This window comes from Pterocles gutturalis, unplaced genomic scaffold (genome assembly GCF_000699245.1).
Source record: "Pterocles gutturalis isolate BGI_N339 unplaced genomic scaffold, ASM69924v1 scaffold5516, whole genome shotgun sequence".
In the NCBI taxonomy this organism is placed as follows: domain Eukaryota; kingdom Metazoa; phylum Chordata; class Aves; order Pterocliformes; family Pteroclidae; genus Pterocles; species Pterocles gutturalis.
Window position 1 is genome coordinate 80,704 of NW_010102932.1, and position 27,768 is coordinate 108,471.

Below are 27,768 nucleotides of genomic sequence, written 5' to 3' on the forward strand. Positions count from 1 at the left end.
GGCGGCAGCTTGGAGGCCCTGCCGGCTGCCTGCACTTCAGGTTGTTTTACAGTTGATTTATATGTGTAACAGGCAATGTTTCTCCACTGTCACTGACATTAGGAGTTGAAATGCTGCAGAGACGAATGGCCATTTGTCACCACAAATGAAGTCTGCTTGCTGTTTTTTTTTTTTTCCTTTCCATTTTCATCTGGCCAAGCAAAGGGCAGCGGGGAAAGGGTGGCAGTGAGAAGCACATTTGCTCTGCAGGGCAGGCTGGCCGCTAAAAAAAACTTCCCAGGTCACAAAGGAAACCCCCTCCCCCTTACCTACCCCCATTTGACCATGCAGAGCCAAGGGGGGGAGCACAGGGGAGCGCTTACTGGCAGATGGGCAAACAGCCCAGGGTCTTCTGGGCTGCTGGGAATAACTTCTCCACCTTTCCCAGGATGTCGAGCTGGGCAGAAGATCAGTGATCTCCCATTGCCTCGGCCCCCATGGTTTTGGCTGCTCGCCTCCCCACTGGGAAGCAGCTGCGAGCATTGGTCTGCCCTGCCAGCTCTGCTTGGCCAGCTCCAGCAATGCTGCTGGGAAGCCTCCTGCCATCCTTCAGTGACCACTCCCTCAGCCCACACGCTCCCCTCTTCATCCTGATCTCACCCATAAATCTCCTGATTTGTCCTTAGCACCCTGGAAACCCACTGGCCTCAAAACGCACTGCACAAAACCTGCACTTGTGTGCTTAAAATGGCATTTTGCAGCACTGAGCAAGAGGAGAGCCTTGTCCCCTCGGACAAGGATGTCATTCAGTGGCCACCAAAAAAGTGGCACACCAAGTCACTGGCCAGACTTTCTTTAAAAATCAACCCTAAGCCCTGTGGGGAATACCGATAAAGAGATCCCAGGCAAGTGGAAAAGGAGGAAAAATGAAAAGGAGGCATTTATCAGGAAGGAAAGCAGATTTTTTGTCTGCAGCACGCAGGACGGTTGGAGAGGCATGGCGCAGGTGGAAGCAAGCAGAGGGCTGCACCTCAAAGGTGAGGAGCAGCAGCAAGAGGAGCTGGTACTTTATGAGGGTTGTTAAAAGTTTGGGATCAGCTGGGAGGGCAATCTGAATTTCAGCGCTAATTGCAGCCATTCTGATTTATCATTGAAGATTCAACTCCTGGCATTTTGCGTTCACTCTGAAATGCTGGCATAGCTGGAAGTTGGGGAAAGAGGAGCCGCAGCAACAATCTCATTGTTTAGTGTCTGACGGCCTGACTAGCTAAACATCTGCCTGAAATATTAATAACTGTCAGATGGGAACGTCTCGGGGGTTCTACACAGTTTCACTCCATCTGTTTGTAGAGTAAACACACTTATGCACGGGCACATATACCCAACCCTTTTGTCAGGGTTTTTATTCTCTGGATCGCCTGAGCGGATGGGCGACCAGGGGCTGCATCCCTGGGGAGTGGGCACCTATCCAGAGTTTTTATGCTCCCCTCTTTGATACTTCCCATTCCAGAGGAGCTTTGCTTCCTACTTAGATAGTTTTTCAGTGCAGGGTTTTGTTCTGGTTCTTGCTATGCCCCACACTCTCACTGACATCAACTGACAACATCCTCGCGCCCAGGGAAATGCATCTTCTCACCAGGGATTTTGGGTGCTCACACCAACCCACACGGGAGGGACAAGCCCTACGGAAACACCTCGCTAACGTCACCACCTCTGTCTGCTGCACCACCGTTCTGCTGCCAGCCATTTAATGCCACACTCTGATAAATACAGTCAGTCCCTTCTTTTTCCATCCTTCACACTTTAGTTGACTCTGTTGAAGTTGATTTGGTTGAAGAAGATGATGCTTCCAAACAGGGAAACAAGAAAACCCACACTAAAAGATAAATGCCAGGTTTGCTCTCACCAATCAAGCAACCAAGTTCAGTAGGTACCAGACCATTTTTTCCCATAAGGATTAAGGTAGCAGTGAATACATGATGGGACACAAGCCACGTACACAACTGCAATACACGGTGGATCCCATGCAAGGAGGAGAGGAGGGAGAGGCAAGCCTATGACCACTGGGATCAGTCTCTGCAGGAGACATGACTGTCTGCAGAGGAGACCTTTCAATGCAGGACTCTCCTCAAGCTCCAGGTGTGGTGGGAACCACACACGCGTCTCCAGGTCAAGGCATCTCCTCCAAAAGCCCATGCGGGGCTACACTCCACTGCCACCATCTCCCACTGCTGCCTCACCAGGCCCACCAGCCCTTCCCTTGGTTCCAGGCACGGTAGAGCCCCACATAGGCCGAGGACTTGGCAAAGAGAGGGAGGATGCTCCTACTCACGTGGACCTGGAGGACGGTGATGCCCACGGTGGCATTCTCAAAGAGGCTGACGTTGTACAGGGCCTTGCTGAAAATGGGGCGGTTGTCATTCTCGTTGATAAGGTTAATCTTCACGCGGGCGAAGCCAACATGGTCCGGGATGCTCTCGTTTGCAAAGAGCTGAGCAGAGACAGGAATTGAAGGGGAGGGTTGGAGATGCTGTTTGTGAAGCTTGGGAGAGTTATCTGTTCTTTAATGGAGGAAACAACGCTCTCCTCAGCTCCCTCACCAGAGGAGCCAGCCCAGCGCTAACCACCAACGTGTGGATGCTCAAAGGAAGACAAGAGCCCCTTCTGTCTCCCCTGGAAGCTGCTCAGCACTGCCCGACCTTGGCCCTTGGGCGAGCCCAACACCCGGCACCACCTGCCCCAAACAGCCCCAGCAGCTGCCTGGCAAACTGGAGAACCAGGACCTGCCACCCCACCACAGCCTGGAGCAAGGGTAGGAAGGCTTTTGCTACTCTTTCTCCACCAGTGTACAAAAGCCCCTCTGCCTGGATTAACAGTGATGGTGTGGCATGAGCATGCTTCGCCTTCCTTGAGAACTTACAGCTCAGGCAGAAAGAGGGACAAAGCTGGAGCAGGAAGCTGGGGAGAGCTCTGGTGCCTTACAGGTACACTTGAAACAAAGTTTTACACTCTATAAGGCTTTTACCGCCTTGTGACATAGCAAGTGGAGACACGCAGCTCTTATAGCTGAACCTTTGGATGCTGGAGAGAAAGTGCAGAGCAAATATCTTCCCCACCTCCTTTTCTTTATTATTATTTCAGGTTTTTTGGCCACACTGTAATGCTCTGGATTTTCATAGTGTGGATTTGAGAGAGGAATAGAGAAGCCTGGTTAATAGTCACTCTTAGGTCACTCCTAAAAATACAGATGTCCCATAGAGCGCAGGGCTGCAGCCCTACCGAAAATTCGTAGCGAGGAACGGTCTCAAAGTCCAGCGGCACTGCCACACGGACGCGGATGTCTGCCTTCCCCTGGATGGAGGTTGGTGAGATGATGAAGTGGTTGGAGTTGTTGCCCACCAGGTAAACCTCGAAAACACTGTTGGGTCCCTGGAAAGGAAGAGAGGAAGGTGACAGTGACAAAGGAGGAAGGAGCTGGCACAGCCGCTGGGTAAGGCTCCGGGCAGTCAGGGGCAAGTGCAGGACAAAGCACCAACCCGACTGCACAGCCTGTGCATCAGGCACAAACCTGTCAGCACCAGCAGCTTCAGCACAACCCTTCACCTTCAGACATATAAAAATACAATCACCGGAGACGCAGGAGAGTGTTTCTCTGCTTGGGTTTGGTTAACTGAGTCGTAGGGTTTGGCACCGACCTTAAGCACTTTTCGTTACGTTTTATTCCACTTACTGGGTGTTGTACAGTGCATATGATTTCTATTTAATCTTCTGTTCATGTGCACCCATTTTATACAAAATCTACAGGCACATGAAAGGAATGCATCGCTGAGATAAACCTGCATAGCACTCGGCTGGAGGGAAAATCCCTTTTGCTGTTTCGAGATCCACGCACTACACACAGTATCACACACCAGCATTTCATCACCTCGTGCTGGGGGGGCACAGCATGGGTGCCTCTCCCAAGCAGGGGGCTTTTTCTAGTAAGACATCTCAAACTGGGAACCGGAAAACTCCTCCTCTCCCAAGACCTGGCCAGCAAAGCAGCAGGACCACCAACACACCGACAGCAGCATTTCAGGACCTCTGGGCACAGCACCCGCTCCCAAAACACAGCCCAGCAGAGCACGTGAAAAGTGAGTTCAGAAGCTGCCAGAGCAAAATTTCCAATTTTCCCCGACTGACCTCCCTCCTATCAGAAAAAGGGACCAATTAAATGCACGAAGGGGCACTAATAGCAAAAGCTGGCTGAGTGTGACCACTGAGAGCTGGCCACACGAGCAGAATCCCTGTTCCCCCTCTTCTTCCCTGCACCCCCCTGGCAGTCCCGCAGCAGCTAGTGGAGCCGGTGGCAAGCTGAGCATCTCCAGCAGAATCAGAGCCAACCCCGAGGGCCCCCACTGCCCCAGGAGCCCAGCAACACTCAGCTGGTGGATGACAGGGAGCAAGCGTCCCTACAGAGGAAGCAAAATGGACCCATCTCGGGGCAGACTGAGCTCCTTTCCAAAAGCTGTTTTGCTGGCAAACTGTGAAGTGCAACCCTGGCATGAGCAAGGGATGCTCCCTAACACTGGCATGCAGCCTGGGAGAGAGGGAGCAGAGGATATGGAGAACTGCAGGAGGAAGCATCGCTCCCCAAGCTGGTATTTCATACCCTATCCTTAAGATGCCAATTTATAGCAAATGACCATGTTTCACCGTGATAAAAAGCCATCTCATTGAGGAATTTCTGCCCAGCTCTGCTGCCGAGCCCTTGGTGGCTCTCCCAGGGTCCAGTGCCCTCCCTGTAGTACATGAATGCACCTTTCGTGGCGGCGAGATCCAAGGAATTTTCTTGGAAGCCCGAGAGAAGTGAGTTTGTCGGAGGCATGAGATAAAAGTTGAAACATCAAAAGAAACCCAAGTATTTGCGGGAAGAGAGCTGGGTGGATTAATTCCCCTCCAGCTGGGAAAGGAGATCAGCTTCCCGATACCCACCATCCCTAATTAGCAGCCCCTCCAGTGCCTCAGTCTCCCCATATGAGGTCTGGAGAAGGAGAATACATCCGCCTCTCGGGAGGGCTGCCACCAGTTGCCATTTATATATTTATTCAACTATTTATTTTTTTGTTACTGGCCTCATGCTGCTTTCCTTGCTCCTAGTTCCCAGAGCCTGTGAGCCCCCTGCGGATGGCTGAAAGCAAATCTGAATATTCGAATTGTTATCAGCTGCCCAGCAGAAGGGGCTGGCTCAGCCTGGCTCACAGTGAGTACCCCCGCTCCGGAGGAAGCCACGGGGAGCTGCTTACATTTTCCTCACCCCTTCCTACCTGGCTCCTGCCACCCAGAGCAAACAACGGATCTGAAACGTGTTTGTGAAGAAGAAAAACAAGCACTGTCTCCCCGGGCTCTCAAAGGTCCTGGTGTGCAGCGGTGGGCTCACGGCCGAGCATCATCTCTTTGAGCTGCCAAGGATGAGCACAGGATGTACGTGCATACTATCGGTGCCCAACCTGCTTTACCTGCTCGTTTCCCCTGCAACCCCTTACCCACCAGTTTCTGCACTGCTCAAGTTTTTTTCCCCATTGCTGAAAACAAATGGGCTCCTTTGCCTTCCTTTAGAAGCATAAATTAACCAGCAGCCTGACAAAGCTTAGCAACCGTACAATAATAAACCCATGTGTACGCACCCTCCATCTGAAACAAATTGAGCCATAAAGAAACGGGCTTTGGAGGGAAGTTCGCTACTGCATGGAGCTGGGACACGGCTGCACATTTCCCAGCTCGTCTCATCCCGTGCCAGCACATGGGGCCAGTGCTCACTGTGGCTCGAGGCTGCTACCCACTGCCTCCTTCCCAGCAATCAACCCTCTCCCCAGCCGTAGCCGGCGCTGCAACTGATGGAAATTTCACGTCAACTCAGCTAAGAGACAATTGGAGCTGCAGTTGGCCATAATTATTACTTTGTTCTTCGCGTGTGTATTCCTCAGAGCGTGTAATAGGAGCCGCATCGTATCCCTGCTGCCACAATGCCAGTATCAACCTCATGCCGATACCCAACTTCCAAAAAAGCCACCGCTGATTGATCTATGCCAAACACTTCGTATCCAAGCAGTTTGTCATGGACCTGTTTGCCAGCCCCACGTGCCCAATATCCGTCTTAAATATCAGGGGGCTGGAGCAGAGGGAGACCATCCCCAGGCACATCACCCACTGGCTTCATCCATCACTCCTCCTCCCACCCAACCCCTTCCTCAGGGGACTGCACATGGAAATGCTTCAGAAATTATTCAACCTTCTGCCAGTCCAAGTAAGTATTTAGCATCACTTATCAATGATTACACAAAAATTCAAAGTACAAAAAAATTTAACCCAGACCCCTAGACAAGCAAACAACCCTTCCTCAGATGTACCACTCCCTGAAATCACTGACGTGCATAGATTGGTGACCCACAATAATTTTTAGAAAAAAGTGAGTTAGATTTGTGAAAAGCAGCCTGGGATCCTCAGTTTCTTCTCTTCATGCCAACTCGGTTGAGGGCTCCCTTCAGTTCCCACTACCACAGCTGCAGCTTGCTTTTCCAAAATGGAGAGCCCTGCCTTTCTGAAGCACAAAATCCCGTACAACTCCAGCTTTCCTCCCAGCCACTTTCTAGGCATGGGCTATTACCTAGAAAAAACTGAAGAGTGTTTACTATCCCTCATTCTGGCAAGTTTGCAAAGAAAGGAAAGCACTAAGAGCTCAGGAGTGGTGGAGGAGGAAGGGGAAAAAAAGAGGCTTTTCTTTTTTAAAAAAGCAATTAGTGCCTCTTTGTACAGCTTGGATACCTTATGTCTGGTTCTAGCTGATCAGAGACAAATAATGCTTAATCCTTCCTTTGAAAACACAGGGCATAGAGAGGGTTATTCTCTCCACCCACTTCAGGGCATTGAACTTGAGTTCTCTGAATAGCCCCTCTGGAGTTGCCTACCTCTCCCCTGCAGCCCCACCAGGCTCCCAGCACCCATTATCGCCCACCCAGCACCCCAACATGACACCATCAATAACCCTTCTGAGGGCTGCCTGTGCATGGGTGCTTGTCCCTGCATCCCTAAGGACCTCGCTAGGGTCATAGGCAATGCAGGATGCCTGGAGCAAAGTGCTCCCCAGCCTTTCTGATCCTCCTCCCTATGCTGGCAACCCTTTTCTCCTGGCTTTCTGTCCATTCTAAGAGTCAGTTCTTGCCCGCTCCCGCCCTCATGAAGGAGTTTTCTCCTTCCCTGCTCTCCCCAGGTTATCTGCTGAATTCCACACACGCCTGCACAGACGGGATCAATCCGAGGCTGCCTCGCCTTCAGCTTATCTCTGTTCCAAATGATTGATTTTCCCTCTTTAAGGGTAATTTGCTGGTGAATTCCATGTATTGCAAAAACCCCTGTGAAATCTAATTCAGCCCGACTGGCAGCTGGCACTTTTGGGAGAGAATACTTGAGCGCCGTCAATTCCCCTTACAGTTCCTTGCTGTATAGATCATATTTATAGTGTGCGTGCCTGTCATATGCATATATATGCTATGGATGATTCATATATTGCACCTGCACATGCATGGGCACATACGATATCTGTGCGCAAGTCTCTGATGTAGCTTTTATGCAACAAACACCGTGTATTCCCATGGCCTGGATTTTCTTTTTTTTAAATTCCCCATTTATCTTCCCCAATATGCTTATTTTGGAAAATTGTTTCAAAATTATTTTAAAATGTCAGACCATCATACTTGTGCTTTATATAGCCTCTGCCCTTTTCTTTCTCTTCAGTCAATCGTGTCGAGGAAAATCAAGTCAAAGCCGTGGCAGAAGAGCTGGTTTCTCTGGCATGCCCTGGGAAATTATGTTGCCCTTCCTCTTAATACACCTCTGTGGATCTGGCTGCAATGGGAAGCTCAAATGGGGGATGCCCTGAAGGATGCCCTGCTTCTTACGCAGCACAGCCAAACCCTTGCCTTCTCCCTAAAATATTGCATAAATGCACCAGGCTGTATAGTACCAGCACCTCCAGAAAGGATATCCATGTTCCTCACCCCAGGCAGCTTTGAAGCTGATGAGTCTGAGCTTAACAACCCTCCAAATTAGAATCACAGAATCACAGAATGGTTTGGGTTGGAAGGGACCTTAAAGATCATCTAGCTCCAAACCCCCTGCCATGGGCAGGGACACCTCCCACTAGCCCAGGTTGCTCAAAGCCTCATCCAGCCTGGCCTTGAACCCCTTCAGGTGTCTAGATCAGTCTTTATAGTGTGAAACTTTAACAGATTTTCACAACCAGCTCTCAAATGGCTTTGGAAAGGTATTCAAGTGGTTTGCTGCCTATCTGGCAGAGAATGAATCTCAGCTGCACAGAGGTTAATGCTTTCTTCTTGGCTCATTTCTATGAGGCCAGGTCCAAAAACCTGGGCAAACTCTGGCCACCATTTTCTCCTGTGTTTAAGTTTTTTCAATAAACCTTAGAAAATGCAAAAAGGCAAAGCAGCATACCCAGCTGAACACCTCTTGGCTTCACTCTGAATCCATGTCTGGGGTCATCCCAGCTCAACCCAGATGCATCCTCCTACAGATGCCCCTCTCCCCATCTCGCACCCCAGCCAGCTCCTCTTCCAGCAAGGCTGGGGCCACATTTAAGGGACGGTAGCTGGGAGTTTGCAAGGGACAGACTCTGAGGAGTGAGTTTCTCCTTGGAGGCACCCCGCTTAGGTACCTTGCCTGAGACATTAATGCCAGCCTAGCTCCAGAAAGGCACTTAAACACAGAGGTAAAATTAAGCGCATGCTTTCAGGCACAGTCTTGTGTGCAACGTCAATACATTTTTAAGTGCTTTGCTGAATCATTTAATCTAACTTCCTTCAAAAAGCAATCATTTCAGTTTGTGCAAAACACACCAGAAGAAAGAAAGACCAAAACCCCACCATTTAAAACCATTTACAAAACACCTTCTTGTTTAACAACCTGGCAGCCCACGCAGCATGTTTTAAGGGCCAGACCCACGCGACACCTCTTTGCCCAGCTCTACAAAGACAAAACCAGGGTGTGATGGCAGGCAGGTTCCCCAAAGCTACCCAACCACATGGGACCCCCTGCGTGGGTCAAGGTCCAGGGCATGGGCTGCTCCATCCAAGTAGGACCTCAACGAGCGCGAGGGCTGAAGGAAAAGCATCAAAGCTTGCTGGAGGGGGCAGAACAAGGCTGGATGGCTTCGCTCAAGAAAGGAAACAACCTGCCAAGGGACTCTTCCAGGACTTAACGACATAGGTTGGGAGGCAAGTGGCAAAACTCAAGCAAAATGATCTTCCTGAAGACTAGCTTTCATTTCATGTCTCTATCCATCTGCTGTCATTTATTTATTTAGCTGCTCTCCACAGAGACGTGTATAATTCTCTTTTCGTTTTCCTTTGCCCCTTACACAAATGAATCATGTCATCTCCAGCTTGAAGGCCATGTTAGGGAAATGGCTTCTGTCAGCCATGTCCTCAGTCACATCCCTGCCTAAAGACCTGGGTCCTTGCTGTACCATACCTCCATCCCTGCACTCACGGAGAGCTGAGGGAGCCCAGCCCTACATCGGCTACCTCAAATCCAGATGGTTTCTAAAAGCCTTGCAACTCTCATGAGGTACTTGAGCAACCAAAATATCACCGTCAGGCAACTATCTTCCCTTTCTGTAAGTTTTTTACTGAAAGTCTGGAGGTCTTGGGACTTCTGTAAATACACTCCCCAGGCAGCAGTGCTAGAACAAGGATGGCTGCAGATGCAGTCCCACTTCTATTTCATACACATCTTTTCAATGACCTGGGTATCCTCCCCCATCCTTTTCCCCCAAAGTGCTACCTTGGTGGTTAAACCACTTGCAAGCATCCACAAAGGGAAACAAGTAAGGTCTACTGCAGAATAATGCAGAAAAAAAACCCCAAATGCTTATAACTTTCCTCCCTCCAGATATCCCAAGACATCAGCTCTCTCATGCTTCTTATCAGTGAAAATAATGCTATGGTCAAAGCAATCCGTGCTAACATGGTGGTCTCCACAGACATGTACAGTAAAACTCCCTCAAGCTCCCGTAGAAGAAGAGGTCTGCTCTCAGCAGTTTTAAAAATCTCAGACAATTCTTTTGGGGAAATCTCAGGAAGTTAAAGAAATACACCAAAAGAATGAGCCTCTTTTTTTGCTGGCACTATCGGGAAGGCAAGGCTATTTTTTGTTCTCCCATTTTAAAATTAGCAAGGCTGAAAAGTGAATTCTTGAATGGGAGTCACTCCAGTAAAATGAGCTTTTAACCAGAAATAATGACAGATCCTTCATCCTTCTGGCACAAACAAGAAGTGTTACAATGCCCTTCAAGAATGGATCCACTGACATCTCTCAGAAAGCATGAAAGCGGCTCTATTCAGAAACTATCCTAAGCATCTGTCATATCCATATCTTCTTTATTAGCAATTGACATTTTAAAGAAAAAACAGTCTGTTTATCTGCTTAATAGCTCATCTGCACCTCTTCAGGCTGAACTCATAACTCGGATGGTGACATCATGTCACAAGTAGATTATTAGTTCTGTGTCATAATCACTTCACAAGAAAAAAATGGGATTTCTGGGTGGCTTTACAAGACTCGGTGAACTCCAGCAAAGGCTGGGGAAAAACAAATCCATCACTTCAGCTCAAGACAACCCCTGTTTTTCAGCCACAAATGACAATTTCCTACTTTTTTATAAGACACGCATTTTAATTGACCCACTGGGATTTCAGAGGGCGGCAGGAGATGTTCTGTTTCATATTCCTCAGTGCTATAACTTAGTTTATTTGAAGCATCAGGAAAACACCCTAATGATGCCATTTATTCTGACAAACTCTCTCCCCTCATCTCTCACTCAGCCTGAAAAGGAACAGGGACGGCAGCAGCCTGCAGCCAGAGCATTTCTGAGGGATTTCAGAAAGTTCACCATGAGGTGTCAGCATTTGTTTGAAGCAGCCACCCGGCAGCGTGCTGGCGGGGGTTGGAGGGTACCAGCACACAGAAGCAACCAGACAACTGCACAAGTCACATAATCAGAGTAATTGAAGGCTGCAAGTCCAGGGCTGGGAAACATGCTGCAATCCCTGCGAGCCACGGACCAGAGCGTAGTAAGTAGGAGCTTCGCTAACACAAGGGAGGAAGAAGCCTCCAATGCTACTGGCTCATTTGCAGTGGTGAACTGGCATCCCAGTCCCTCCAGGCTTCCTCTAGCCCCACACTAGCTGGTATCTCTTACCTCCTGCCCTGAGAGCAGCCACGCACATCCCCGCTGGGGCAGAAAGCCCAGGGCTTCTTCCTTTCCCCTCCCTGGGAGCCCAGCAGAAAACCTCCTCCCCTTCTAAACACGACTGGCACAGGACTGCCCCACAAGAGCCCTCGGAAGCGGGTGACAACCAGCATCCTGTGCAATTTTATTTTCTGTCTCTCAGAGGCTGTGTAGTCCTCACTGCAGGGGATTTATCCTTCCCTGCACCCCCCAAAGCCACACTGGTGCTACCCTCCAACGGATGGACAGACGCGCCCGCAGCAGGAGATACCTCACCTCGTCTTTGTCCTGCACCTGGATGAAGAGGGGAAGGGCAAATCCCACCTGGGCCAGCTCGGGGATGGCCACGCTATACTCCGAGCTGTTGAACTCGGGTGCGTTGTCATTGATGTCAATGACCAGGATGTTGAAGGTGGTGGTGACGGTGGCGTTGGAGGGCGTGCGGTCATCATTCAGCTCTGTCCCCTGCAAGGAGAGGAAACAACAGGCCAGCCTTATTTTTCAAAGAATAAATGTAAAAGAAAGTGTGCATGCTGTGATTAGACTGACACAGCTTTTACTTCCTCCACCTTGCCAAGGAAGGATGCTCATTTGGTTCTTACTGTCACCTCTTAACCTTGAGCACCTTTCCACACTACTGACCCAGATGTTGACCCAGCTGTTCCAGCAGCCATTCTGGAGACCCATAGCCCTTTCACAAGCCTGCTCCCTTCCAAGCAATTTAACATTTCCCTTGGGGTGGCTGTGGCCAAATTCTCACTTGGCCCTATCATGCAATAGGTTGCCAGGACTCAGAATTATGCTAGGGGATGAGTAGGTGGTTTCCCTGCCACAAGCATTTAAACCAAATTTGCTTTGTGAGATGTGGGGATATCCCTCAAAATAAGGGAAGCCACGATGGAGTGACCAGAACTCCCATTTCCTCCTCTGCCATCTCCTGAGACGGGACCAGAAGCAGGGATCTAACCACCATAGTGCTACTAAAGGGATGGAAAACTAGGGCAACGGAGGAAAGCAAGATTTAAACCTTTAAATAGGTTTGGCAACATGTGTCTAAATAGAGAGCTGAGTCACGACTCCATATCGCACCTCTGTCTCAAGAAGGACTTTAGTTTTGCTTTCTCAAAAGGAAAGGGTGCAGATTTTCTTGCCAGAGAAGCAAGACTTGTGAAACAGCCTTTTCAAGCAGAGTCCCTCCTCTTGTCCTTTGGATAAATCTTGCTTTGCTGTGGGCACAGAAAAGCAACGCTAACCTGACCCACCCGGCTCTTTGCTATTCACCACTTCTGCACACAACAGCAGAACAGGCTGATCCAAACAAGGAGCAATCCAGCTGTATTTTCACTGCATGCTCCAGGAAAGAGCAGCAGAGAACATTTTGGGTCCCAGGGATGTGGGCCACAGAGAGTTGGCAATTGCAGGAGGATGCAAAGTTTGCGGGGAGAGAAAATAAAAATCTATCGGATGAACTGAGTATAGTTGAAACTCCATTAACATGCAGGCAGAAGAACGGGCAAGTTTTCAGGTTCACAAACCTTTCCAAGATGAAACAGATAATTTAGTCGCTATTAAAAACAGATGATCCTCCTTTCAATTTCTACGGAATTTAAACTATAAAAGCCCTAACCAAGAGATACTAGAGATAGATACACATCTCTTCCTTGTGCATAAACCCCCACGGTACAACCTGTGCCTGGGACCAAGAGGGGGAATTCCTTGTCCCTTTGCCCCCCGACAAAGCATTGCACTTGCCAAAATGAGAAGGTGATGTGCTGGCTGCCGCCCTCCCAATCAATGACCCTTCCTACAACGCTGATTTTTCCCCACCCCAGCCCAGCAGAATCTATATTTCTAAATGCGTTTCCGACCAGCTGCCCAGCTTGGTATTGATTTTAATTACAGGGCTGTGAGTGGAGCCGGGGAGCTGCTCTCAGGTGGGGCTGGTAGATCACGCTCCAATGCCTTTTCTTGACGAGCATCACCCCCTCCCTGGGCCTGCCTGCATGGGCAGATGCAGATGATGCCCTGTTACACCACTGCCTGCCGACATGGCAAAATGTTCCTGTTTTTATGGGGTTTAGGTGGGGGAAAGGTGGGAAATAGGCACACGCAGGCATAATTCAGGTGCCTGAATGCAGATGCTTCGTGCTGTTTGCAATCCCAGGGTATCAGCGTGCTCCCAGCAGATACAACAATCTAACTGGAGGCCAGGCAAGGCACGAAAAATGACCTTATACATCCATATAGAGGCAACCACATTTTGGGCCACCATGCAGGGGGCCTGTGTCAAACATCCGCTTGGCTTGGCCAGGGAACAGCAGATCACCGGATGCCCAGGAGCAATGTGTCCCAGGTTTGCACCTCCACTTCGAAGGACTTGTCCCCAAGCAGGGTGCCCTCCCTGTCCTGCTCTGCCACTGTGTCTCCTGGATGGAGGAGCTCTCACCTTCACCGTGAGGATGAACCCAGCGCTATAGAAGGGGTTTTCCCGGTCCAGTGGCCCATTCAGGGTTAAGGCTCCGCTGATGTAGTCCAATGCAAAGATGCTGTTGGTGTTACCTGAGAAAAATAACAGGAAGGGTGAGCACAAGCAGTTGGTACAGCTGATGCCAAATGGCATGGAGGGTAACACAGAGATGGAAGTGGAAGGACATGAGTTTCTTCCACTCCAGTCTCCATGGATGACTGTATCTGGTGCTTGAAAGACAGGTTTTAAAGAGCTGAGCCGCTGCCAGGGCAGGAGCTGCAGGCTGGGCACGGCTGCAGTGGGCTCTGTGAACTCTGTACATTATCTCAACGTGCTTTAAAATGTAACGGCCACAATGGTCCTCTCCTCTGCTCACCTGCCCCAGCTCAGGGCTCGAAATGGTGCTTGCCTTCCAACAGCTGATAAAGTCATGAATGCCACAAGCAGCTGAAGAATTTCAAAGGGTTTTGGTTATTAAAATAGGCAAAAACACAGCAAAACCACAGCCAAATCCAGGTGCCTCTCTACCACTGCCTGTGTTTGCAGGGCACCATGTCCCTGGGGTGGGCACGGCCTCTCTCTTAAAATACAAGAGTTAAGAGACATCAGTTCAGATTCATCAGAGGAAGGCATAGGTGGACCAAGCTTACAAGTAATTCTTCCCAGAACAAGCAGTAGCTTAACTGTGGGGCCTCTTGCCAGAGGATGCTGAGGATGATAAAGGTCCATGTGTATTCAAGGAGAGACTGGGGAGGTTAATGAAAGGAAAAATTCTATCAATAACAGAGAAGACACATGCAGCTCAGAAAGTTTCTTAGCTTGATGTATGTGATGCCAGGGAGAGTATTAGAGTAAGTACTATAGGCACTTGCCCTGCTTTTATACTCTTGCTTAGGCATCTGTCGTTGGAGGATGTGTTTTCCCCTACTTGAGCCAAATTTGGCCTCTGTGCATGTCCTTACATGCAAGCAAAAAAACAGAGTGACATGGAGGGCTGTGCTGTCTCCACTGAGTATCCTGTCCGCAGCTGGACTCCTCTGGAATTAGTCATTCACAGAGTTAAGATTAAGACAACACCTGAGTCTCACAGCCAGCAGATGCTAAAAAGACAAATGTCTTGCACTGGGAATGCCCTTGTGACAGTCCTGGGTGTTCTCTCTGTCAGTCAGAGAAAAGAAAGCAGTTGGTATGTGGTGCCTGGGATACCTGACGCCGGCCCAACATGATACCGGAGGCGGCTGCTGAATTAGTGATGACCAAGGAGGTTACACATGGGCATACGGCCACCCGCACCGCTCCCCTCATCCTCTCATCGTACAAAGAAACCCCTGATCCAGCCCCAGAGGGGAGCAAGGAAACCCTGCAGGTATGTTACATTCATCCCAGTCAAAAATAAAAAAAGCCCCATGACTTCTCAATATATCTCAGCACGAACGAAACACACACATAACATTTGTCATTTTCCTGGAAGGGAGCTGCAAGACAGATCTGCTGCTGCAGAAAGTTGTTTCCCATCACTCAGCATCCACCTTGCTCCCTTCCGATCCCCTATTTAATTATGGCCATACCTTCCATGGGATGGCCAAAACCTCCAGATCAGGCTCCCTGCTCCCTCCCAGCCCCGGGAGACCCCCCGGCCTTCACCGGCTGCTGGCTGCCAGCGGCTCCGGTCTCTCCCAGAGCCCAAAGTGCCGTAACACCTTTCTTCTCCACTACTGAGCCCTTATATCTTCTTCTCAGACAAAATGCCTCCCATTTCTGTCCTGGGTCCTCTCTTCCCTCCATCTGCAATGGCCCATTGACTGCTAGCCAGCTTAACGAACTGATGCACGGCTACTTAAAATATTAGCAGCAGCTGTGCTTTTTTTTTAAAATCTAACTTTTTCCTGCTGTCTCCTCCCTTGGACAATTCCCCTCTTTTTATCTTGGCTTCCCACCTTTGCTCTATAATTTACAGCTGGCTCTTTAGGAGACTTCTTCTGATCCCAGGTTTGAAGGACACTCCACGAGATATATTGAATTGTGCTGCGAGGCATTTAAATGCTCTGGGATGCCATGTCACCATGGTAAAGTTTATGCATCAGGGCAATCTTGGTACACTCCCCCTAATATAAAACATAATAAAATACCTTTTTAATCACAAAATACTGTTCTGCTAACAGGAATCTGTAAATGCGGAGATGGGTGGATTTTAGCAGAAATAGGTTAACAGGGCAGGAATTTGACACAAAGGACTAAATACACCACATCCACAAAATGGTTATGTTTCATATTTGACCACAGTCATTTTTTAAAGGATGGACAAATAAATTAGGGACCCAAATTCCCTCCCAGGCTACACATTAGAGGCTTTTCTCTAGCTCAACCTCCCTATCATGGCTGGGATGGCAGATATGCATCTAATGCCCTCGGGGACGACTTTTGGCTAGCGGGGAATTGTCAGCTTTGCAAATTCCCCTCAGAAGGGAAAGCGGGGTCTCAAAACTCCTCCCTCAGAGGCCTTTCATAATTTCTGCTACAATACCTCTCCAACAACCGCTTCATTATTCCTCTTGACCAGCAACCCCCACTGAAGCACTCTCACTGCCAAACAACGCATGCTCCCCCGAGGTGCTTTCTTTGCAAAAATCTCTCTGATCATCTTCACATGTCTTCACTTTCCTCAGAGCAAGGGGGGAAAAAAAGGTGAGGGAAAAATAGCCAATTTTGTCTTTCCCTCTCCCCAGTCTCTCACTCTCCTTACCTCTATAATTTCTCCTCCCTGCTCGGTTCTCTCCTGTTTTCTCTCCACCAGCTTCCCAACCCAGGAAAAAGCCCAGCCTGTGCTAAGCGCAGCTTAGTCCTCAGCTGACAGTGCAGACAGCCACACCGGCTAATGGCTTTCAACCCATTTGTCTGCTCTGCCCCTCTCCCAGCGCTTGCTCCATCCTGCTCCCAGTTGCACTGGTTGCAAGCTCCCGGCCAGTCACCCGCAGCTATCCGTGCCCACAGTGGCTTTGGAGTCAGGTGGCTGCCATGAGCTAAGCCAGATCCTCATTGTGTTTCCCCAATGCTCTGGTTGATGGCTTCTGCAGCAGGTGGCCAGCGCTGCCTGCTGGGGATGCCAACGGAGCAAAGGGCGGTTTGCTCAGTGCTGATTTTGATGCAATACTCAATGCACAGACAGGGGATGGAGAATACCCGGAAGATGGAGAACCTTTGCAGGGATTTCAAACCCAGTTGAGATCCCCAGATAATCCTGTTTCTTGGAGGATGTGGAATGGCGCAGACCTTTCCATCTTCAAGTTTGCACTCTGCAAACTATTTTAATGATGCAGACAGGAACTACCGTGGCGACACTTCACATGGAAGCAGCAAAGCGACCTTCCAGAAGGTGCCTGTGCTGTCCCCCCTGCCCATGTGCCCCTCGCATGCAAAGAAATGATCGCTTGCTTGGCTCAGGAGTGACCAGCTGCTGGACACATCCCTGGTTGAGCCTGAAGTCTGGTCTGAACCACCAAAGCATGGAGATGGAGAGCGAGGACTTCATTTCCACGCCCCTGGTTTGAGAAAGGAACCCAAGGCCATGCTCTGGTTTCTGCTAAACACGGGTTTACATGTCCTCGAGTTCATTCTCCATCCAGACAAGGATGGGGCATGTTCATAGAGAACCAGGCAATCCAGCTCCATTGCATGGAGCAGGCAAAGCTGAGGAATAAATGGGTCTTTGTCAGCAAAGGAGGAGCTCTTCAGGTGCTGGGAGAGCAAGGGTGGCCTTCAGAAGAGCAGGGCAGGGAGCAGAAAATAAGCATGAAGCTGCCTAGGAGGTAGCATCTGCCAGAGATGCCACCCAGTGGGAAGGCAAGCTCTGCTTCTGCCCCTCTGCTATCGCTGCAAACCTAGCTGCAAACCTATGGATCCGGACACAGCATGGAACAAGGGACAGCACGAGAGAGCAGGAGAGAGACCCAGGGTAGGAATCGAAGATAGGGCAGAAATTAAATGATGGGAAGTGAAAGGCTGAGTGGCAAAAGGGAGCACAGACAGAAGAAAAGCAAAGCAGGTAACGTTTTTAAATAGAAAGACAGAGGAAAGGTGAGAACAACAACAACAAAGGAGGAAGAAAACTTTCCCATGCCTCTTTCTGTGTGCAGGTACAGAGACAGGAGCAGCTCCTACATCCACCATGGCTGGGCAGGAGACTGGGAAGGCAGGGACCAATGTGGCACTGGGTTGGGAACAATGGGATGGATCGCAGTAGCCCATTCAGAATGTTTTTCCAGGCTCGTTGAGGAATGGATGGTAGCATAGGCATAATTTTGAAGAAACACTGCTATAATGAGGGCTTTTATAGATGAGAGCTGTAATGTTTAATTGCCCTCAGCCAATGGTCTCACAGTTTAAAAAAGACATTAAAAATACTGGCTCAAACCCAGGGGAAAAAGGTTAAAAAAAAAAAAAAAGACATTGATGTCTCCTCCTTCCTTCCTACCCCTTCGGTCTCTGAGCGTCATTCAGACCCATAGCAGGGAGAGATGCAGCTATTGCCCAACTCAAACACAGCTACCTGTCAGTCAGGGGAAGCCAATTCCCCCACACAGGTGAATTTTCCCACTGCCCCCTCCACGAAGGGTTGTCTGTACCAAGGAGCTGCATCCTCGGAAGGCGCCAGGCTTGCTGAGCTGCTGAACTTGAAGCGGATGACTTTCATGAGATGTGAAAGGGGAACCCATCACACACTTTGTGCCGCATAATTTATGAATCAAAATGTGCTCCGTCAGGGCTCCTCGGCACTGAAATAGATGCTGTTGGATGCGGTTCATAGAGTCAGCAACAGACACAGTTATCATCATATAAATAGTCCATCAGCTGCTGTGACCACCTCACTGCTCTTCACCTTGAGTTTTTGCCCCTCTGTGATGCACAAGGAAGCACGCGGGGCCTGACACCTTGCCCCACGTTTAAATTCAAAGGCAACAAGTTATTTCCAAAGGAAACGGGCTTTTTACAACCTGAGCTTTACTTCTTCGCTCTGTGTGAAAACAAGATGCTCTAGACAGCAGTGCCCATTCCTCCTGCTGTAGACTTTAGTTTGTTCTTCTTCCCAGAAGATGCATCTCTCTCCAGGACAACTAATTCCAGCCTGAAGCTGTGTGCCGGCACTCCTCCGCACACGCCTGCTCTGCAAACAGGCATTTTTAGTATCTTCCCCAAAAGATTTAATTGCCTGTTCTAGCACAACCGGCAGAGTTCCTGGTCTTGCAGAGCCACAAAAGAAGCTTGGATTAAATGCTTGCACAGTTCCCTTTTTTAGAACTGAATGTACAGTACAAGAAAATAAAAGAAGAGATTTATCGCCCAAGGTGCAAGCCTCCTCCCAAAGCCCCCGGGAGCTGTGGCTGATACCAGAGAGGAGAACAGAGCCCACAGAGTTTAAAGGTTCTTGCTCTGAGTGTAATCCATCCCATGAAAGGATACTGAGCCTTGGACCACAACCACCACTCCCCCACATCCTCTAAAACACACTTGGTGGCTCAAAGCAAAGGCAAATCACTGGCACTGCCTGGCTTGGCTTTTTTCCTCCCAGTCTTTTCTCTTCCCATGAATCGAACCTTAAAAGCTGCTACGGGAGAGCAGCCGGCAGCTGGATCGGGAGTCAAGCCAGCAGAACAACACAGGGAAAACTACCAACAGTGTTTATTTCACTCATTTAATATTTATGAGTGAAAAAAAATATACATATATATATATAAACACAACTGTTTAACCCTCCACCTGAGAATTTTGTCCTAACAAACAGGGCCCTGGAGGTGCATTTCCAGGGAGAATGGGCTGGTCTGGGCATTGCCACCTTGGAGCAGCAGTTGCAGAATACGCTTTCTGCCTGGAGCCGAAGGATGCACTCACAGAAAATTGGCACTTTCTTGACGGCTACTGTGCTGATGCCGGATGGAGAGACTCACAAATCCCCCCTCCCACCTCTCCCACAGCAGCAGACAGACTCATCAGGAGCACATGGAAGAAGTATGCTTGGTAAAAAGCCTGATTCAGCTTTTAACATAAATGCCGCATTTCCAGGCTCAACACCTTTCAGAAAATCTTCCATCAGAGCCATACTGAAAACTGTCTCAGAATTGGTTGTTTTCTCTAGCCCTAACAGAGACAGCACATGTTCATCCAGTGGTTGCTAACATCTCAAGTACACATTCAATTCCAGGAAGTGAAACAGGAAGTCCCAGAAATCAAACAAAAAATATGCTTTTGTTTCATGTTTATACATAAATGGGAATGTATAGTTTTAATTACTGAAGGCCATTTGCTGGAGGACCACCTGCCATGCAAACCATTGTCCCAACTGTACCTGCTTCCAGCAATTTCTGGATTGCCAGGGAGCCAAAGCTAGATGCCAACGTGACGACAAAGCATCACTAGCAGCGGGGAGGAAGATGAGGGGCAACTGAACCAAGAAAAGAGGGGCTGTGGCCGCAGCCACCATCTCTTCTTTGTGCTGTCTGAGGCCATTGCATTGGCAGGGTGGAAAAAGAGCCTTTGATGAATAACTTGGTGTGAGGCGGTTTTCCACCCACCAGCGTGTCCTCCTACAGAAGTGTTCTGCTGTGATGACTCCCTTTAAATCATGCAGGAAGGCCCTCCCAGCAGGTGTAATTTATGAGGACTTTAACACCCTAGTAGTTCACCAAGCGATCTGAACGCAAGAAAAAGCTGGCGTGATGTAGACCAAGCGGCAGTGGGAATATTAAAATGAGCCCGTCCTACTTCCAAGGATCCTCCTTGATGTCTGGTTTAAGGGGCTCAGGGAAATTATTTGCTTTGCCCTGCCTTCTTTCTTAAGCCAGGTCAAAATACAAAGGGAGGTATCAGCAGCTGAGACCTCTTTGGCCACTTAACCTTCCCTCAAAGGTTCCTGCTGCACTTTTAAAAGGAAGGCAGTGAGGGGCTCCAGATCTGTTGAGACCACATGAAACATGTTCTAAGAGCCACTGCGCTGATTTTTACATATCTATATATAGATATATATATATTTGGTATTTTATTCGTTACCAGGAAAACCAGAAGAAAGGCAGAGAACAATTCATTTCAGACATGCTCCCTTCTTGCTTTTGTAACTCACCCTTCTATTACATTGTGCAAATAATGATTTTTTAGTTCATGCTTCCCTAGGGATGCACCAGCTTTAGGAAGAAGGCACTTTGCCAAAAACCACATCAGTCTCCTAAAACAATCAACTTAAAGGGAAAAAAAAAAAAATGCCCTAGGGGTTTGCAAAGCGCCCTGAGCACCAGCTCACCAGACCAAAGCCCCACAACTGACTCCCCTCCAGGACTTTCCAAGCCCTGGGAAGGATTATGGATTGCCCTTGTGCAATCTCCCATTGCCCATCCGTCACTGCACCTGAAATGTGTCAGGCAGGCAGAGACTGACGGCAGGGCACCTTGCAGAGCCCTGGGGACCCTCTTTCCCCTGCTTTAACCCTTTGATGCCTGCCCAAGCATCACAGGTCACCTTCACGTCTTCGTGCCAGGAGACATGAAGTTTCCTGACTGCCCTGGAAATAAATGAACCCCCAAGTTCACTGCTAGAGAGCAAAGAGTAAGACTGCGGTCATACAATACATTTTCCTAACAAGAGCTCTCAGGCCAAAGTCCCCTCCTGCCTATTAATTGAATTGCCATCTAATTCACGACAAAAATCCTTCTCTTAAAGAGCCAAAGGATTCCCCGTGCCCCAGGCTACATGCAGCAGCAGCAAACGTGAAAACACACTGCCGTCTGCAGGCCTGATCCTGCCGAGAGTGCCAGGGCCCTGTGATTTCCACTGGGAAAATCAATCTCTGTTAGAGCGGAGAGTTCCCCTAAATGAAAAGCCTTATCTAGACCACGTCATGTTATACAAGTCACTCGCTTTGCCTGGGAAATGAAAGATGATGAGGCACAGTCCCCGGTACAGAGGCTATCTCCATAAATCTGCCAAAAAGGAGCTGTGGATTATTTTGCTGGATTAATTATCTGTCCTTCAAACAGAGCCCTGACCTCAGCGGTTGAGCATCTCCAACCTGTCAAAGCAGGCAGGGAACTGGGGAGGGCCTGTGCCTTCCTTTTCGTCTGGGAAAAGCAGCAGAAACATGCATCGGAGCAATGGGAACCCTGGCACCTACCAGCCTGTTGGCAGATGGGACTTCACTTACAAGGTCTTTTTCTGGTTTTCCTTTCTAGGTGGCTTTTTGTCGGGCGGTGACCCCACTCCTTGCAGAGCTTGGGGCTAAAAAGAGTATTTTTGTGGGGTTATAACACTACAAATGGGAGGAAGGGTGAGAAACAATGGAACGGATTTTCCCTGTAAGATGTGGAAATGATTCCCCATGCAGGCAGGAAGGCAGATGGGAAGCAGCAGGCAGGCTCTTCTGCCCGGACAGGACAAGTAGCCAAAGCCACGCCACAGCTAGAGCAGCCAGTCCTCCGTCATTTCAGGCTTAACAGCTTTGTAAGCCGGCGGTATAAAGTTAGATCTTAAGTCTTATTTTATGTGGTTATGGTTAATCTTTCAGTTTGATTGTTTTCCTGTCACGGGAGGACCTTGTGCTGTAGATAGCCGTATAAATAACAGCTCCTGCCGTATATCCCGAAGTGCTGCTCCCGCAGAGCTGGAGCAGAATAGGACACTGGCAAATCCAAATTAATTTTTATACCCCAGCTCCAAATCACACTAGTGCTTTAGATATTAATACCGAAAGAATGATAAAAGTCTAGGCTGCTTCTCAGCTTTCTCACTGTTATATATTCAACCCCAGCAGGTAAAATAAGACGAGTAACATGCAAGCCCTGTGCCCAAAAGCCTGGGAGAAGTCCATCACCCATCCCTGCCGTGAAATGGGAACAGCCAGGTGTAATTACTACCTCCACCAGCCATTTTCACTTTTGCTTACGGTTGGTTTCTAATTTAATTTGCTTCCCCATTCCCATATGTAAGGCTTTTTTTTTTTTTTTTTTTTTTTTTGCAAAATTGCTCATGCACAAAATCTGCTCACTGACCCTTACCATCATGATTGAGGATAACAGCAAGTTAATTAGGCTTTACCTGCCTGCCAAAAAAAATCGTCTGCCTGGGGTGAGCAGGATTTTGGAGGCATGCTAGCAGCTGGTTCCCATGTCTGGGCTCTCAGGCATCAGAAGGTAGCATCTTCTTTCAAAAGCAAGAAGCAAATAATGAAAAGTATAAGAAAACATCTTGAACAGAGAAAAGGAGGTGCTCCCACTCCTACTGACTTCAGAAAAAAAATAATTTGCCCCATGACTGTGTTTTCTTTAAAATTTGCCCTTCCTGCAATCCAGCAGACAAACGAAGCTGGCAAACTCTGGCAACAAACTCAATTAAAAGTGGAAGCAAAGCACCCTGAAGCCTGGCTTCAGGGATTTTGGAGAGTTCTGACTTCACCTGAAGGCAGGGTGAGGATGAGGAGAAGGGAGGAAGCGACAGCAGGTGCCTGCAGCCATCCCTTGGTCTGTCTATGGGCTGGTCCTTCCCAGCACCATCGCCCTGCAAGACGCTGGTGCCAATGGGAGGACCCCTGAACAGTTCCGAAAATGCTCTGCAATTCTCATATTTGAGGAAAAAAAACCAACCCACCACACAAAGTGTCAGTTTAATTACTCTTTGAGGTGTTGTACCTGATTTTCTGATACAAGAGCTGCCTCCCACCAGGTGGGACTGGGGTCAGCAATTAAGCTCTTGGCACAGGCAGGCAGATGTAAGGATTTTTGCATGGATCTGCCTGCCTGTCACTCTGCTCCAGGCTCCCTGCCACCCTCTCTCTGCCTGGCTGTAATGGCCAGGCTGACGGCTATCCCGGCACCAAGTGGGGCATGCTTACAAAGGGGTGTCGCAACTATTTTGTACAAAAACCAAAGACAGACATGGAAATAAGAGCATGCATGAACACTCCATATAAAAACTCCAAGGTTTGCTTATTTCACTCGGTAGAGTAGCTGTGACTGTCCGATGAGCAGAAAGACTGATGGGACCTAGAGCACACGGGTGCCTTTAGCAAATCAATCCTCTATAGATTGCATGGTTGTTTCTGTAGGTTTAAGCCATCAAATAAAGGCTCTTGGAACCCCAAAGCTGGGGCTGACGAGGGAAAATTAGATACCTACAACACACTGAGTCAGAAAAAGGGCCTGTGGCCATCAGCAGATGCCCAAAGGAGGGTGTAGGAACAGGACAAGGGTGATCTCCCAGCTGCTGAGCATCTTCAGGCTTTGTATTGGGTGAAGATTCTGTAAGCTAAAGACCTTTACCATCCTCATGGCAATTGGCTTGGGGTTTCCATTCAGTCTCCAGTGAAAAAGAGCCCATATCAGTCAAAAGAAAGTCGCTGCAGCACTTTGCCTAGGTGGATACACATGATCTGGGGGAATCTCTCATTTAATTTGCGCAGAAGAAACATTAGAATAAATTGCAGAGGGAATCAGAGGAATAAATAATCCTTGCATCTTCAAAGGCAGACGGATATGGATGCTTGCAGTCAGGATCAATGGACTTGAAATTCAAGGTGAAATCACCTTGACCCTAGGGGTTGATTAAAAGAGCATTTAAAGTGGCTGGGCTTTAAGGAACCAAAACTGGGAAATTATTTCCATGCATGTAGGAGCTGCCAGCCAGCACCCAAGAACATGGCACAGCAAGGAGAGGAGGTACTGTTGCCATTTCTTGCCATTAAGATCCCCCCAAAAACAATGCCAGAAATAGAGTTACAACCCAGACCCCCCAAGCTGGTCCCTCGCTCCTAGGTTAACCTGAGAGTCTGTCTGTCCCCAAGGCACAGCCCCACAAATGGAGCACCTGAGTGCAGCCCAGCACTGAGACGGGTCCACACCAAAAACTGGCCTTTCCAAAACTCCACTACGTTTTATCTAGAAACACCTGCCCAGACTCTCCCTGGCTCTTTTACAATGAGAAGAAGTTGACAAAAGAGCTTTGGGCTTGGGGGCCTGCAAGGAAGGTTCCCCCAAAACCGACAGCGCAGCAAGTAGGGTTCAGCACCAGGCACCTCAGACAGATTTTTCTTAGAAAACACCTTCTCTTCTAAACTAAACCAGTCAGTTTTTCTCACAGCTGGTCAAACCAACCTGCCAGACCTTCCCCCAAAGGGAGGTCCCCAAGCTCCGGTCCCAAAGGAGCCAAGCATTGCCCAGTGACAGCAGCTTCAGCAAGCTGCCCACGCACATTGGGAAAGGTTCCTTGGACCTCAGAGCCACTTTGAGAAGGCATGATTAATCCACGTTGCTATCAGAAAGTCTCTGCTGCACTAATTAAGCCTCATTCTCTAGCCCTGCATCCTCACAGGTCCAACTCTTGCCTTCCCGGCTTCCACAGCTCTGGCAATCCCTTGGGAGACCAGCCCTTGGCACAGAGCCTTTCAGGAAACTGCCAGGAGCTGTTCAGCCCCTAATCAGCCCCATTCTCTCCCTAAACAATAACAACCACACCACCAACAAGAGTTTTACACCCAGCTCTTTGCGGGTCTCCACCGTGGCATTGTGTGAAGCCTGGGCTCGTCATTAGGACTGAAAGGTTTCACTATGAGATATTGTCAAATTCATTAGAAATAATGTCCGCTGCTCAAGGAAAGGGAGGTGCCATGAACAATGTACTCTGACAGCAGTACAGTTGAGCAGAAATTTAGCCAAATATGTTTTCCCAGACACCAGATGTACAAAGATGTATTGCAGAGCTAGCTCCTCCAGCCCTGCTGGGCTCCCTGCCGTGTTGCACCACGACTTACCTGAGATGATGGTGTAGCCGATGCCCCGGGGACGGCCCTTGTCCTGGTCGATCGCCGTTATCATCCGCACAGTGGTACCCTGGGGAGGGAGAGTCGTGTTACAGCCACCCCGGCTGAGCACTGCTGGGGCAGGGCAGCAAGAGCTGACTGTGCCCAGCGCCCTGCCAAGGCGCTGCACCTCTTACCATGGGCCACATGCTCAGGAAAACTTGTATAAGGACAAGGCAAGACATGGAAAAGTGACAACCCTGCATCTCAGGGCAGTTTGGGCTCACCACTCATCACACTCGTGCAAGCTGCAACACTCTGCCAACCCACCCCAGTACACAGCTGGTGATGCAGAGGGCAGGACTGGCCTATCCTCTAACTGAGCCACCGAGTAGGCTGAGCTCCACCACTTATACCAGGGCAAGTGTCCATGGGGAGTGGAGAGAGCACCACCAGCCTCAGTCCTTCTGCTGCTCATCCCCTTCCCAGAGGAGGAGGATTTGAAGCAAGGTCAGTGCAGTAAGCACAGCTATTGGTGCTTGAGGAAGAAGAGAAAGGAGGAACTGAAGGTTCAGCACTGGCAAAGCCAGGATGTGCCTCCTGGTAGCATCACCTTTGCCACAGAGATTTTCACTCTGCAGTCCCTCGAGAACCAATGACAATGATTCCCTCTCACCACAAGCTTCAGTACTGGTCACCACACCAGTTTAATCTACTGCTGGCCTCCCAGTTTCAACTGGTCCTCTTCTCCCCCTATGTTCTTCAAATGAGGCAGCCAGGCAGCAAGGGATGCTTGTGCTGGCCACCAGCATCCAGCTGCATAACTAGGTGAGCAGCAGAGATTTTAACTGAACCTTTTAAGGAGGAGGAGGGTTGGACAGATGCTGAGAACAGGGGATTGCCCATAGGCAGAGGCTTCTCCTGCTGCCAGTTCACCCACCTCATCCTCCATCCCACAGGACAGAGCTTTTTCTTGTAGCCCAGCAGAAACATCCACAAGGCCAAAAGTCCTCAAAAAGCAATGAAGAACATAAAAATGACCCACAATTCTTGTTTAGTTCTTTAAACAAAAACATCATGCGCCTATGAAAACTCCATAAGCTGTACTTCCCCCCACTGCACTGCAGTGAACCCATGTGAATACAAACACACACACATGCACATAATTAATGGAGTGTGCAAAAATTTACAACTTAGCTGTTCTTGTTTTAATTGGTTTATTAACAGTGGGAAAAGAAGCAATCTTCTCCTCTTTTTATTTTTGCCCTCAAAGGAAATGTCAACAGAGGCGTTTGCATATCTAACAAGGGAGCATAGCAGGACGGCAGCATTACGTTTGCCCGGCAATCCATCAGTTGAAGGCCAAAGGGAAAGCTGCTGCAGAAACATCACTGGTGGAAAGCAGGGACTTGCGGTCTTCCCTGGCTTTCAGAGCCATGCCCCTCAATGGAGACGTTTTGCTGCTGCTGGCCATAAAAAAGACTTCTGGGGCCAGGCAGATCTGCCCCTTCCCTGATCTCTGAGGGCATTTCAATAGACTCCTTAAGTAAATCCACATTATTAACCGAGAGCATTAACCATAAATCCCAGGCTGCTGGCCTTTGAGCAGCACGCGGCTGGTGAAGCTCAGCAGCTGCCGGAGAGCCTCTAAATCACCGACAATAATCGTCCTTTCCGAAGGAGCAAGGATGACTAAAAAGTGCAAGAAAAAGCAGGTGAGAAAGCAGAACAAGAGATGCAGAAAGGAGGACAAGGCAAAGCAGAGAAAAAAAAGAAGAGGCATACAATCCAATGTGCTCTCCTCCAGCGTACTCTGCTTTAATCTGCCATCCCCATGAGGCCAGCGCAAGCTCCTTCATGGCGGGGGTGGTGGGTGAAGGCACTTGGTCCGTCTGACAGCTCGCTCATCGCCTGTCAAAGACCGAGGGAGCAGCGCAGAATGATAAGTGTCACCTGCCGTGCGGCACATTTCAAAGGGAAAGCAGCCACAGGAGAAGGCAGGGTTCCCGCGATGGCCGAGGAATAGCAATCAGGCCACCGACACCAGGGCCGCTTTATCTGTGGGAAAGGTCCCTCCCTTAGGAGCCAAGGGGAAGGGCTGTTGGGAGAGATAAAAGGATGAGCGTAGATGTTGCAGCAGGGAAAGTTTGGGAGGGGAGGAGGGGGAACCTCAGTCAGATATCTCAGCAGTGTGTGCAATAGAGATGTCCATATGGAAAGAAATTATCCAGACATCTGATGACAAGAATGAGGGCTGCTAGAGAGCAT

The 27,768-nt window shown here is 49.1% G+C and overlaps 1 protein-coding gene across 1 annotated transcript in view; it reads right to left on the minus strand.

The window, feature by feature from the left end:
• Nucleotides 1-27,768, minus strand: part of CDH23 (cadherin-related 23) — a gene marked incomplete at its 5' end in the record, with an annotated part of 110,138 nt that overhangs the window by 73,932 nt on the left and 8,438 nt on the right. The window contains 5 exon segments of the mRNA XM_010086485.1: nucleotides 2,312-2,470; nucleotides 3,259-3,408; nucleotides 11,540-11,728; nucleotides 13,710-13,822; nucleotides 25,513-25,591. Coding sequence (XP_010084787.1) covers nucleotides 2,312-2,470; nucleotides 3,259-3,408; nucleotides 11,540-11,728; nucleotides 13,710-13,822; nucleotides 25,513-25,591 — 690 coding nt within the window.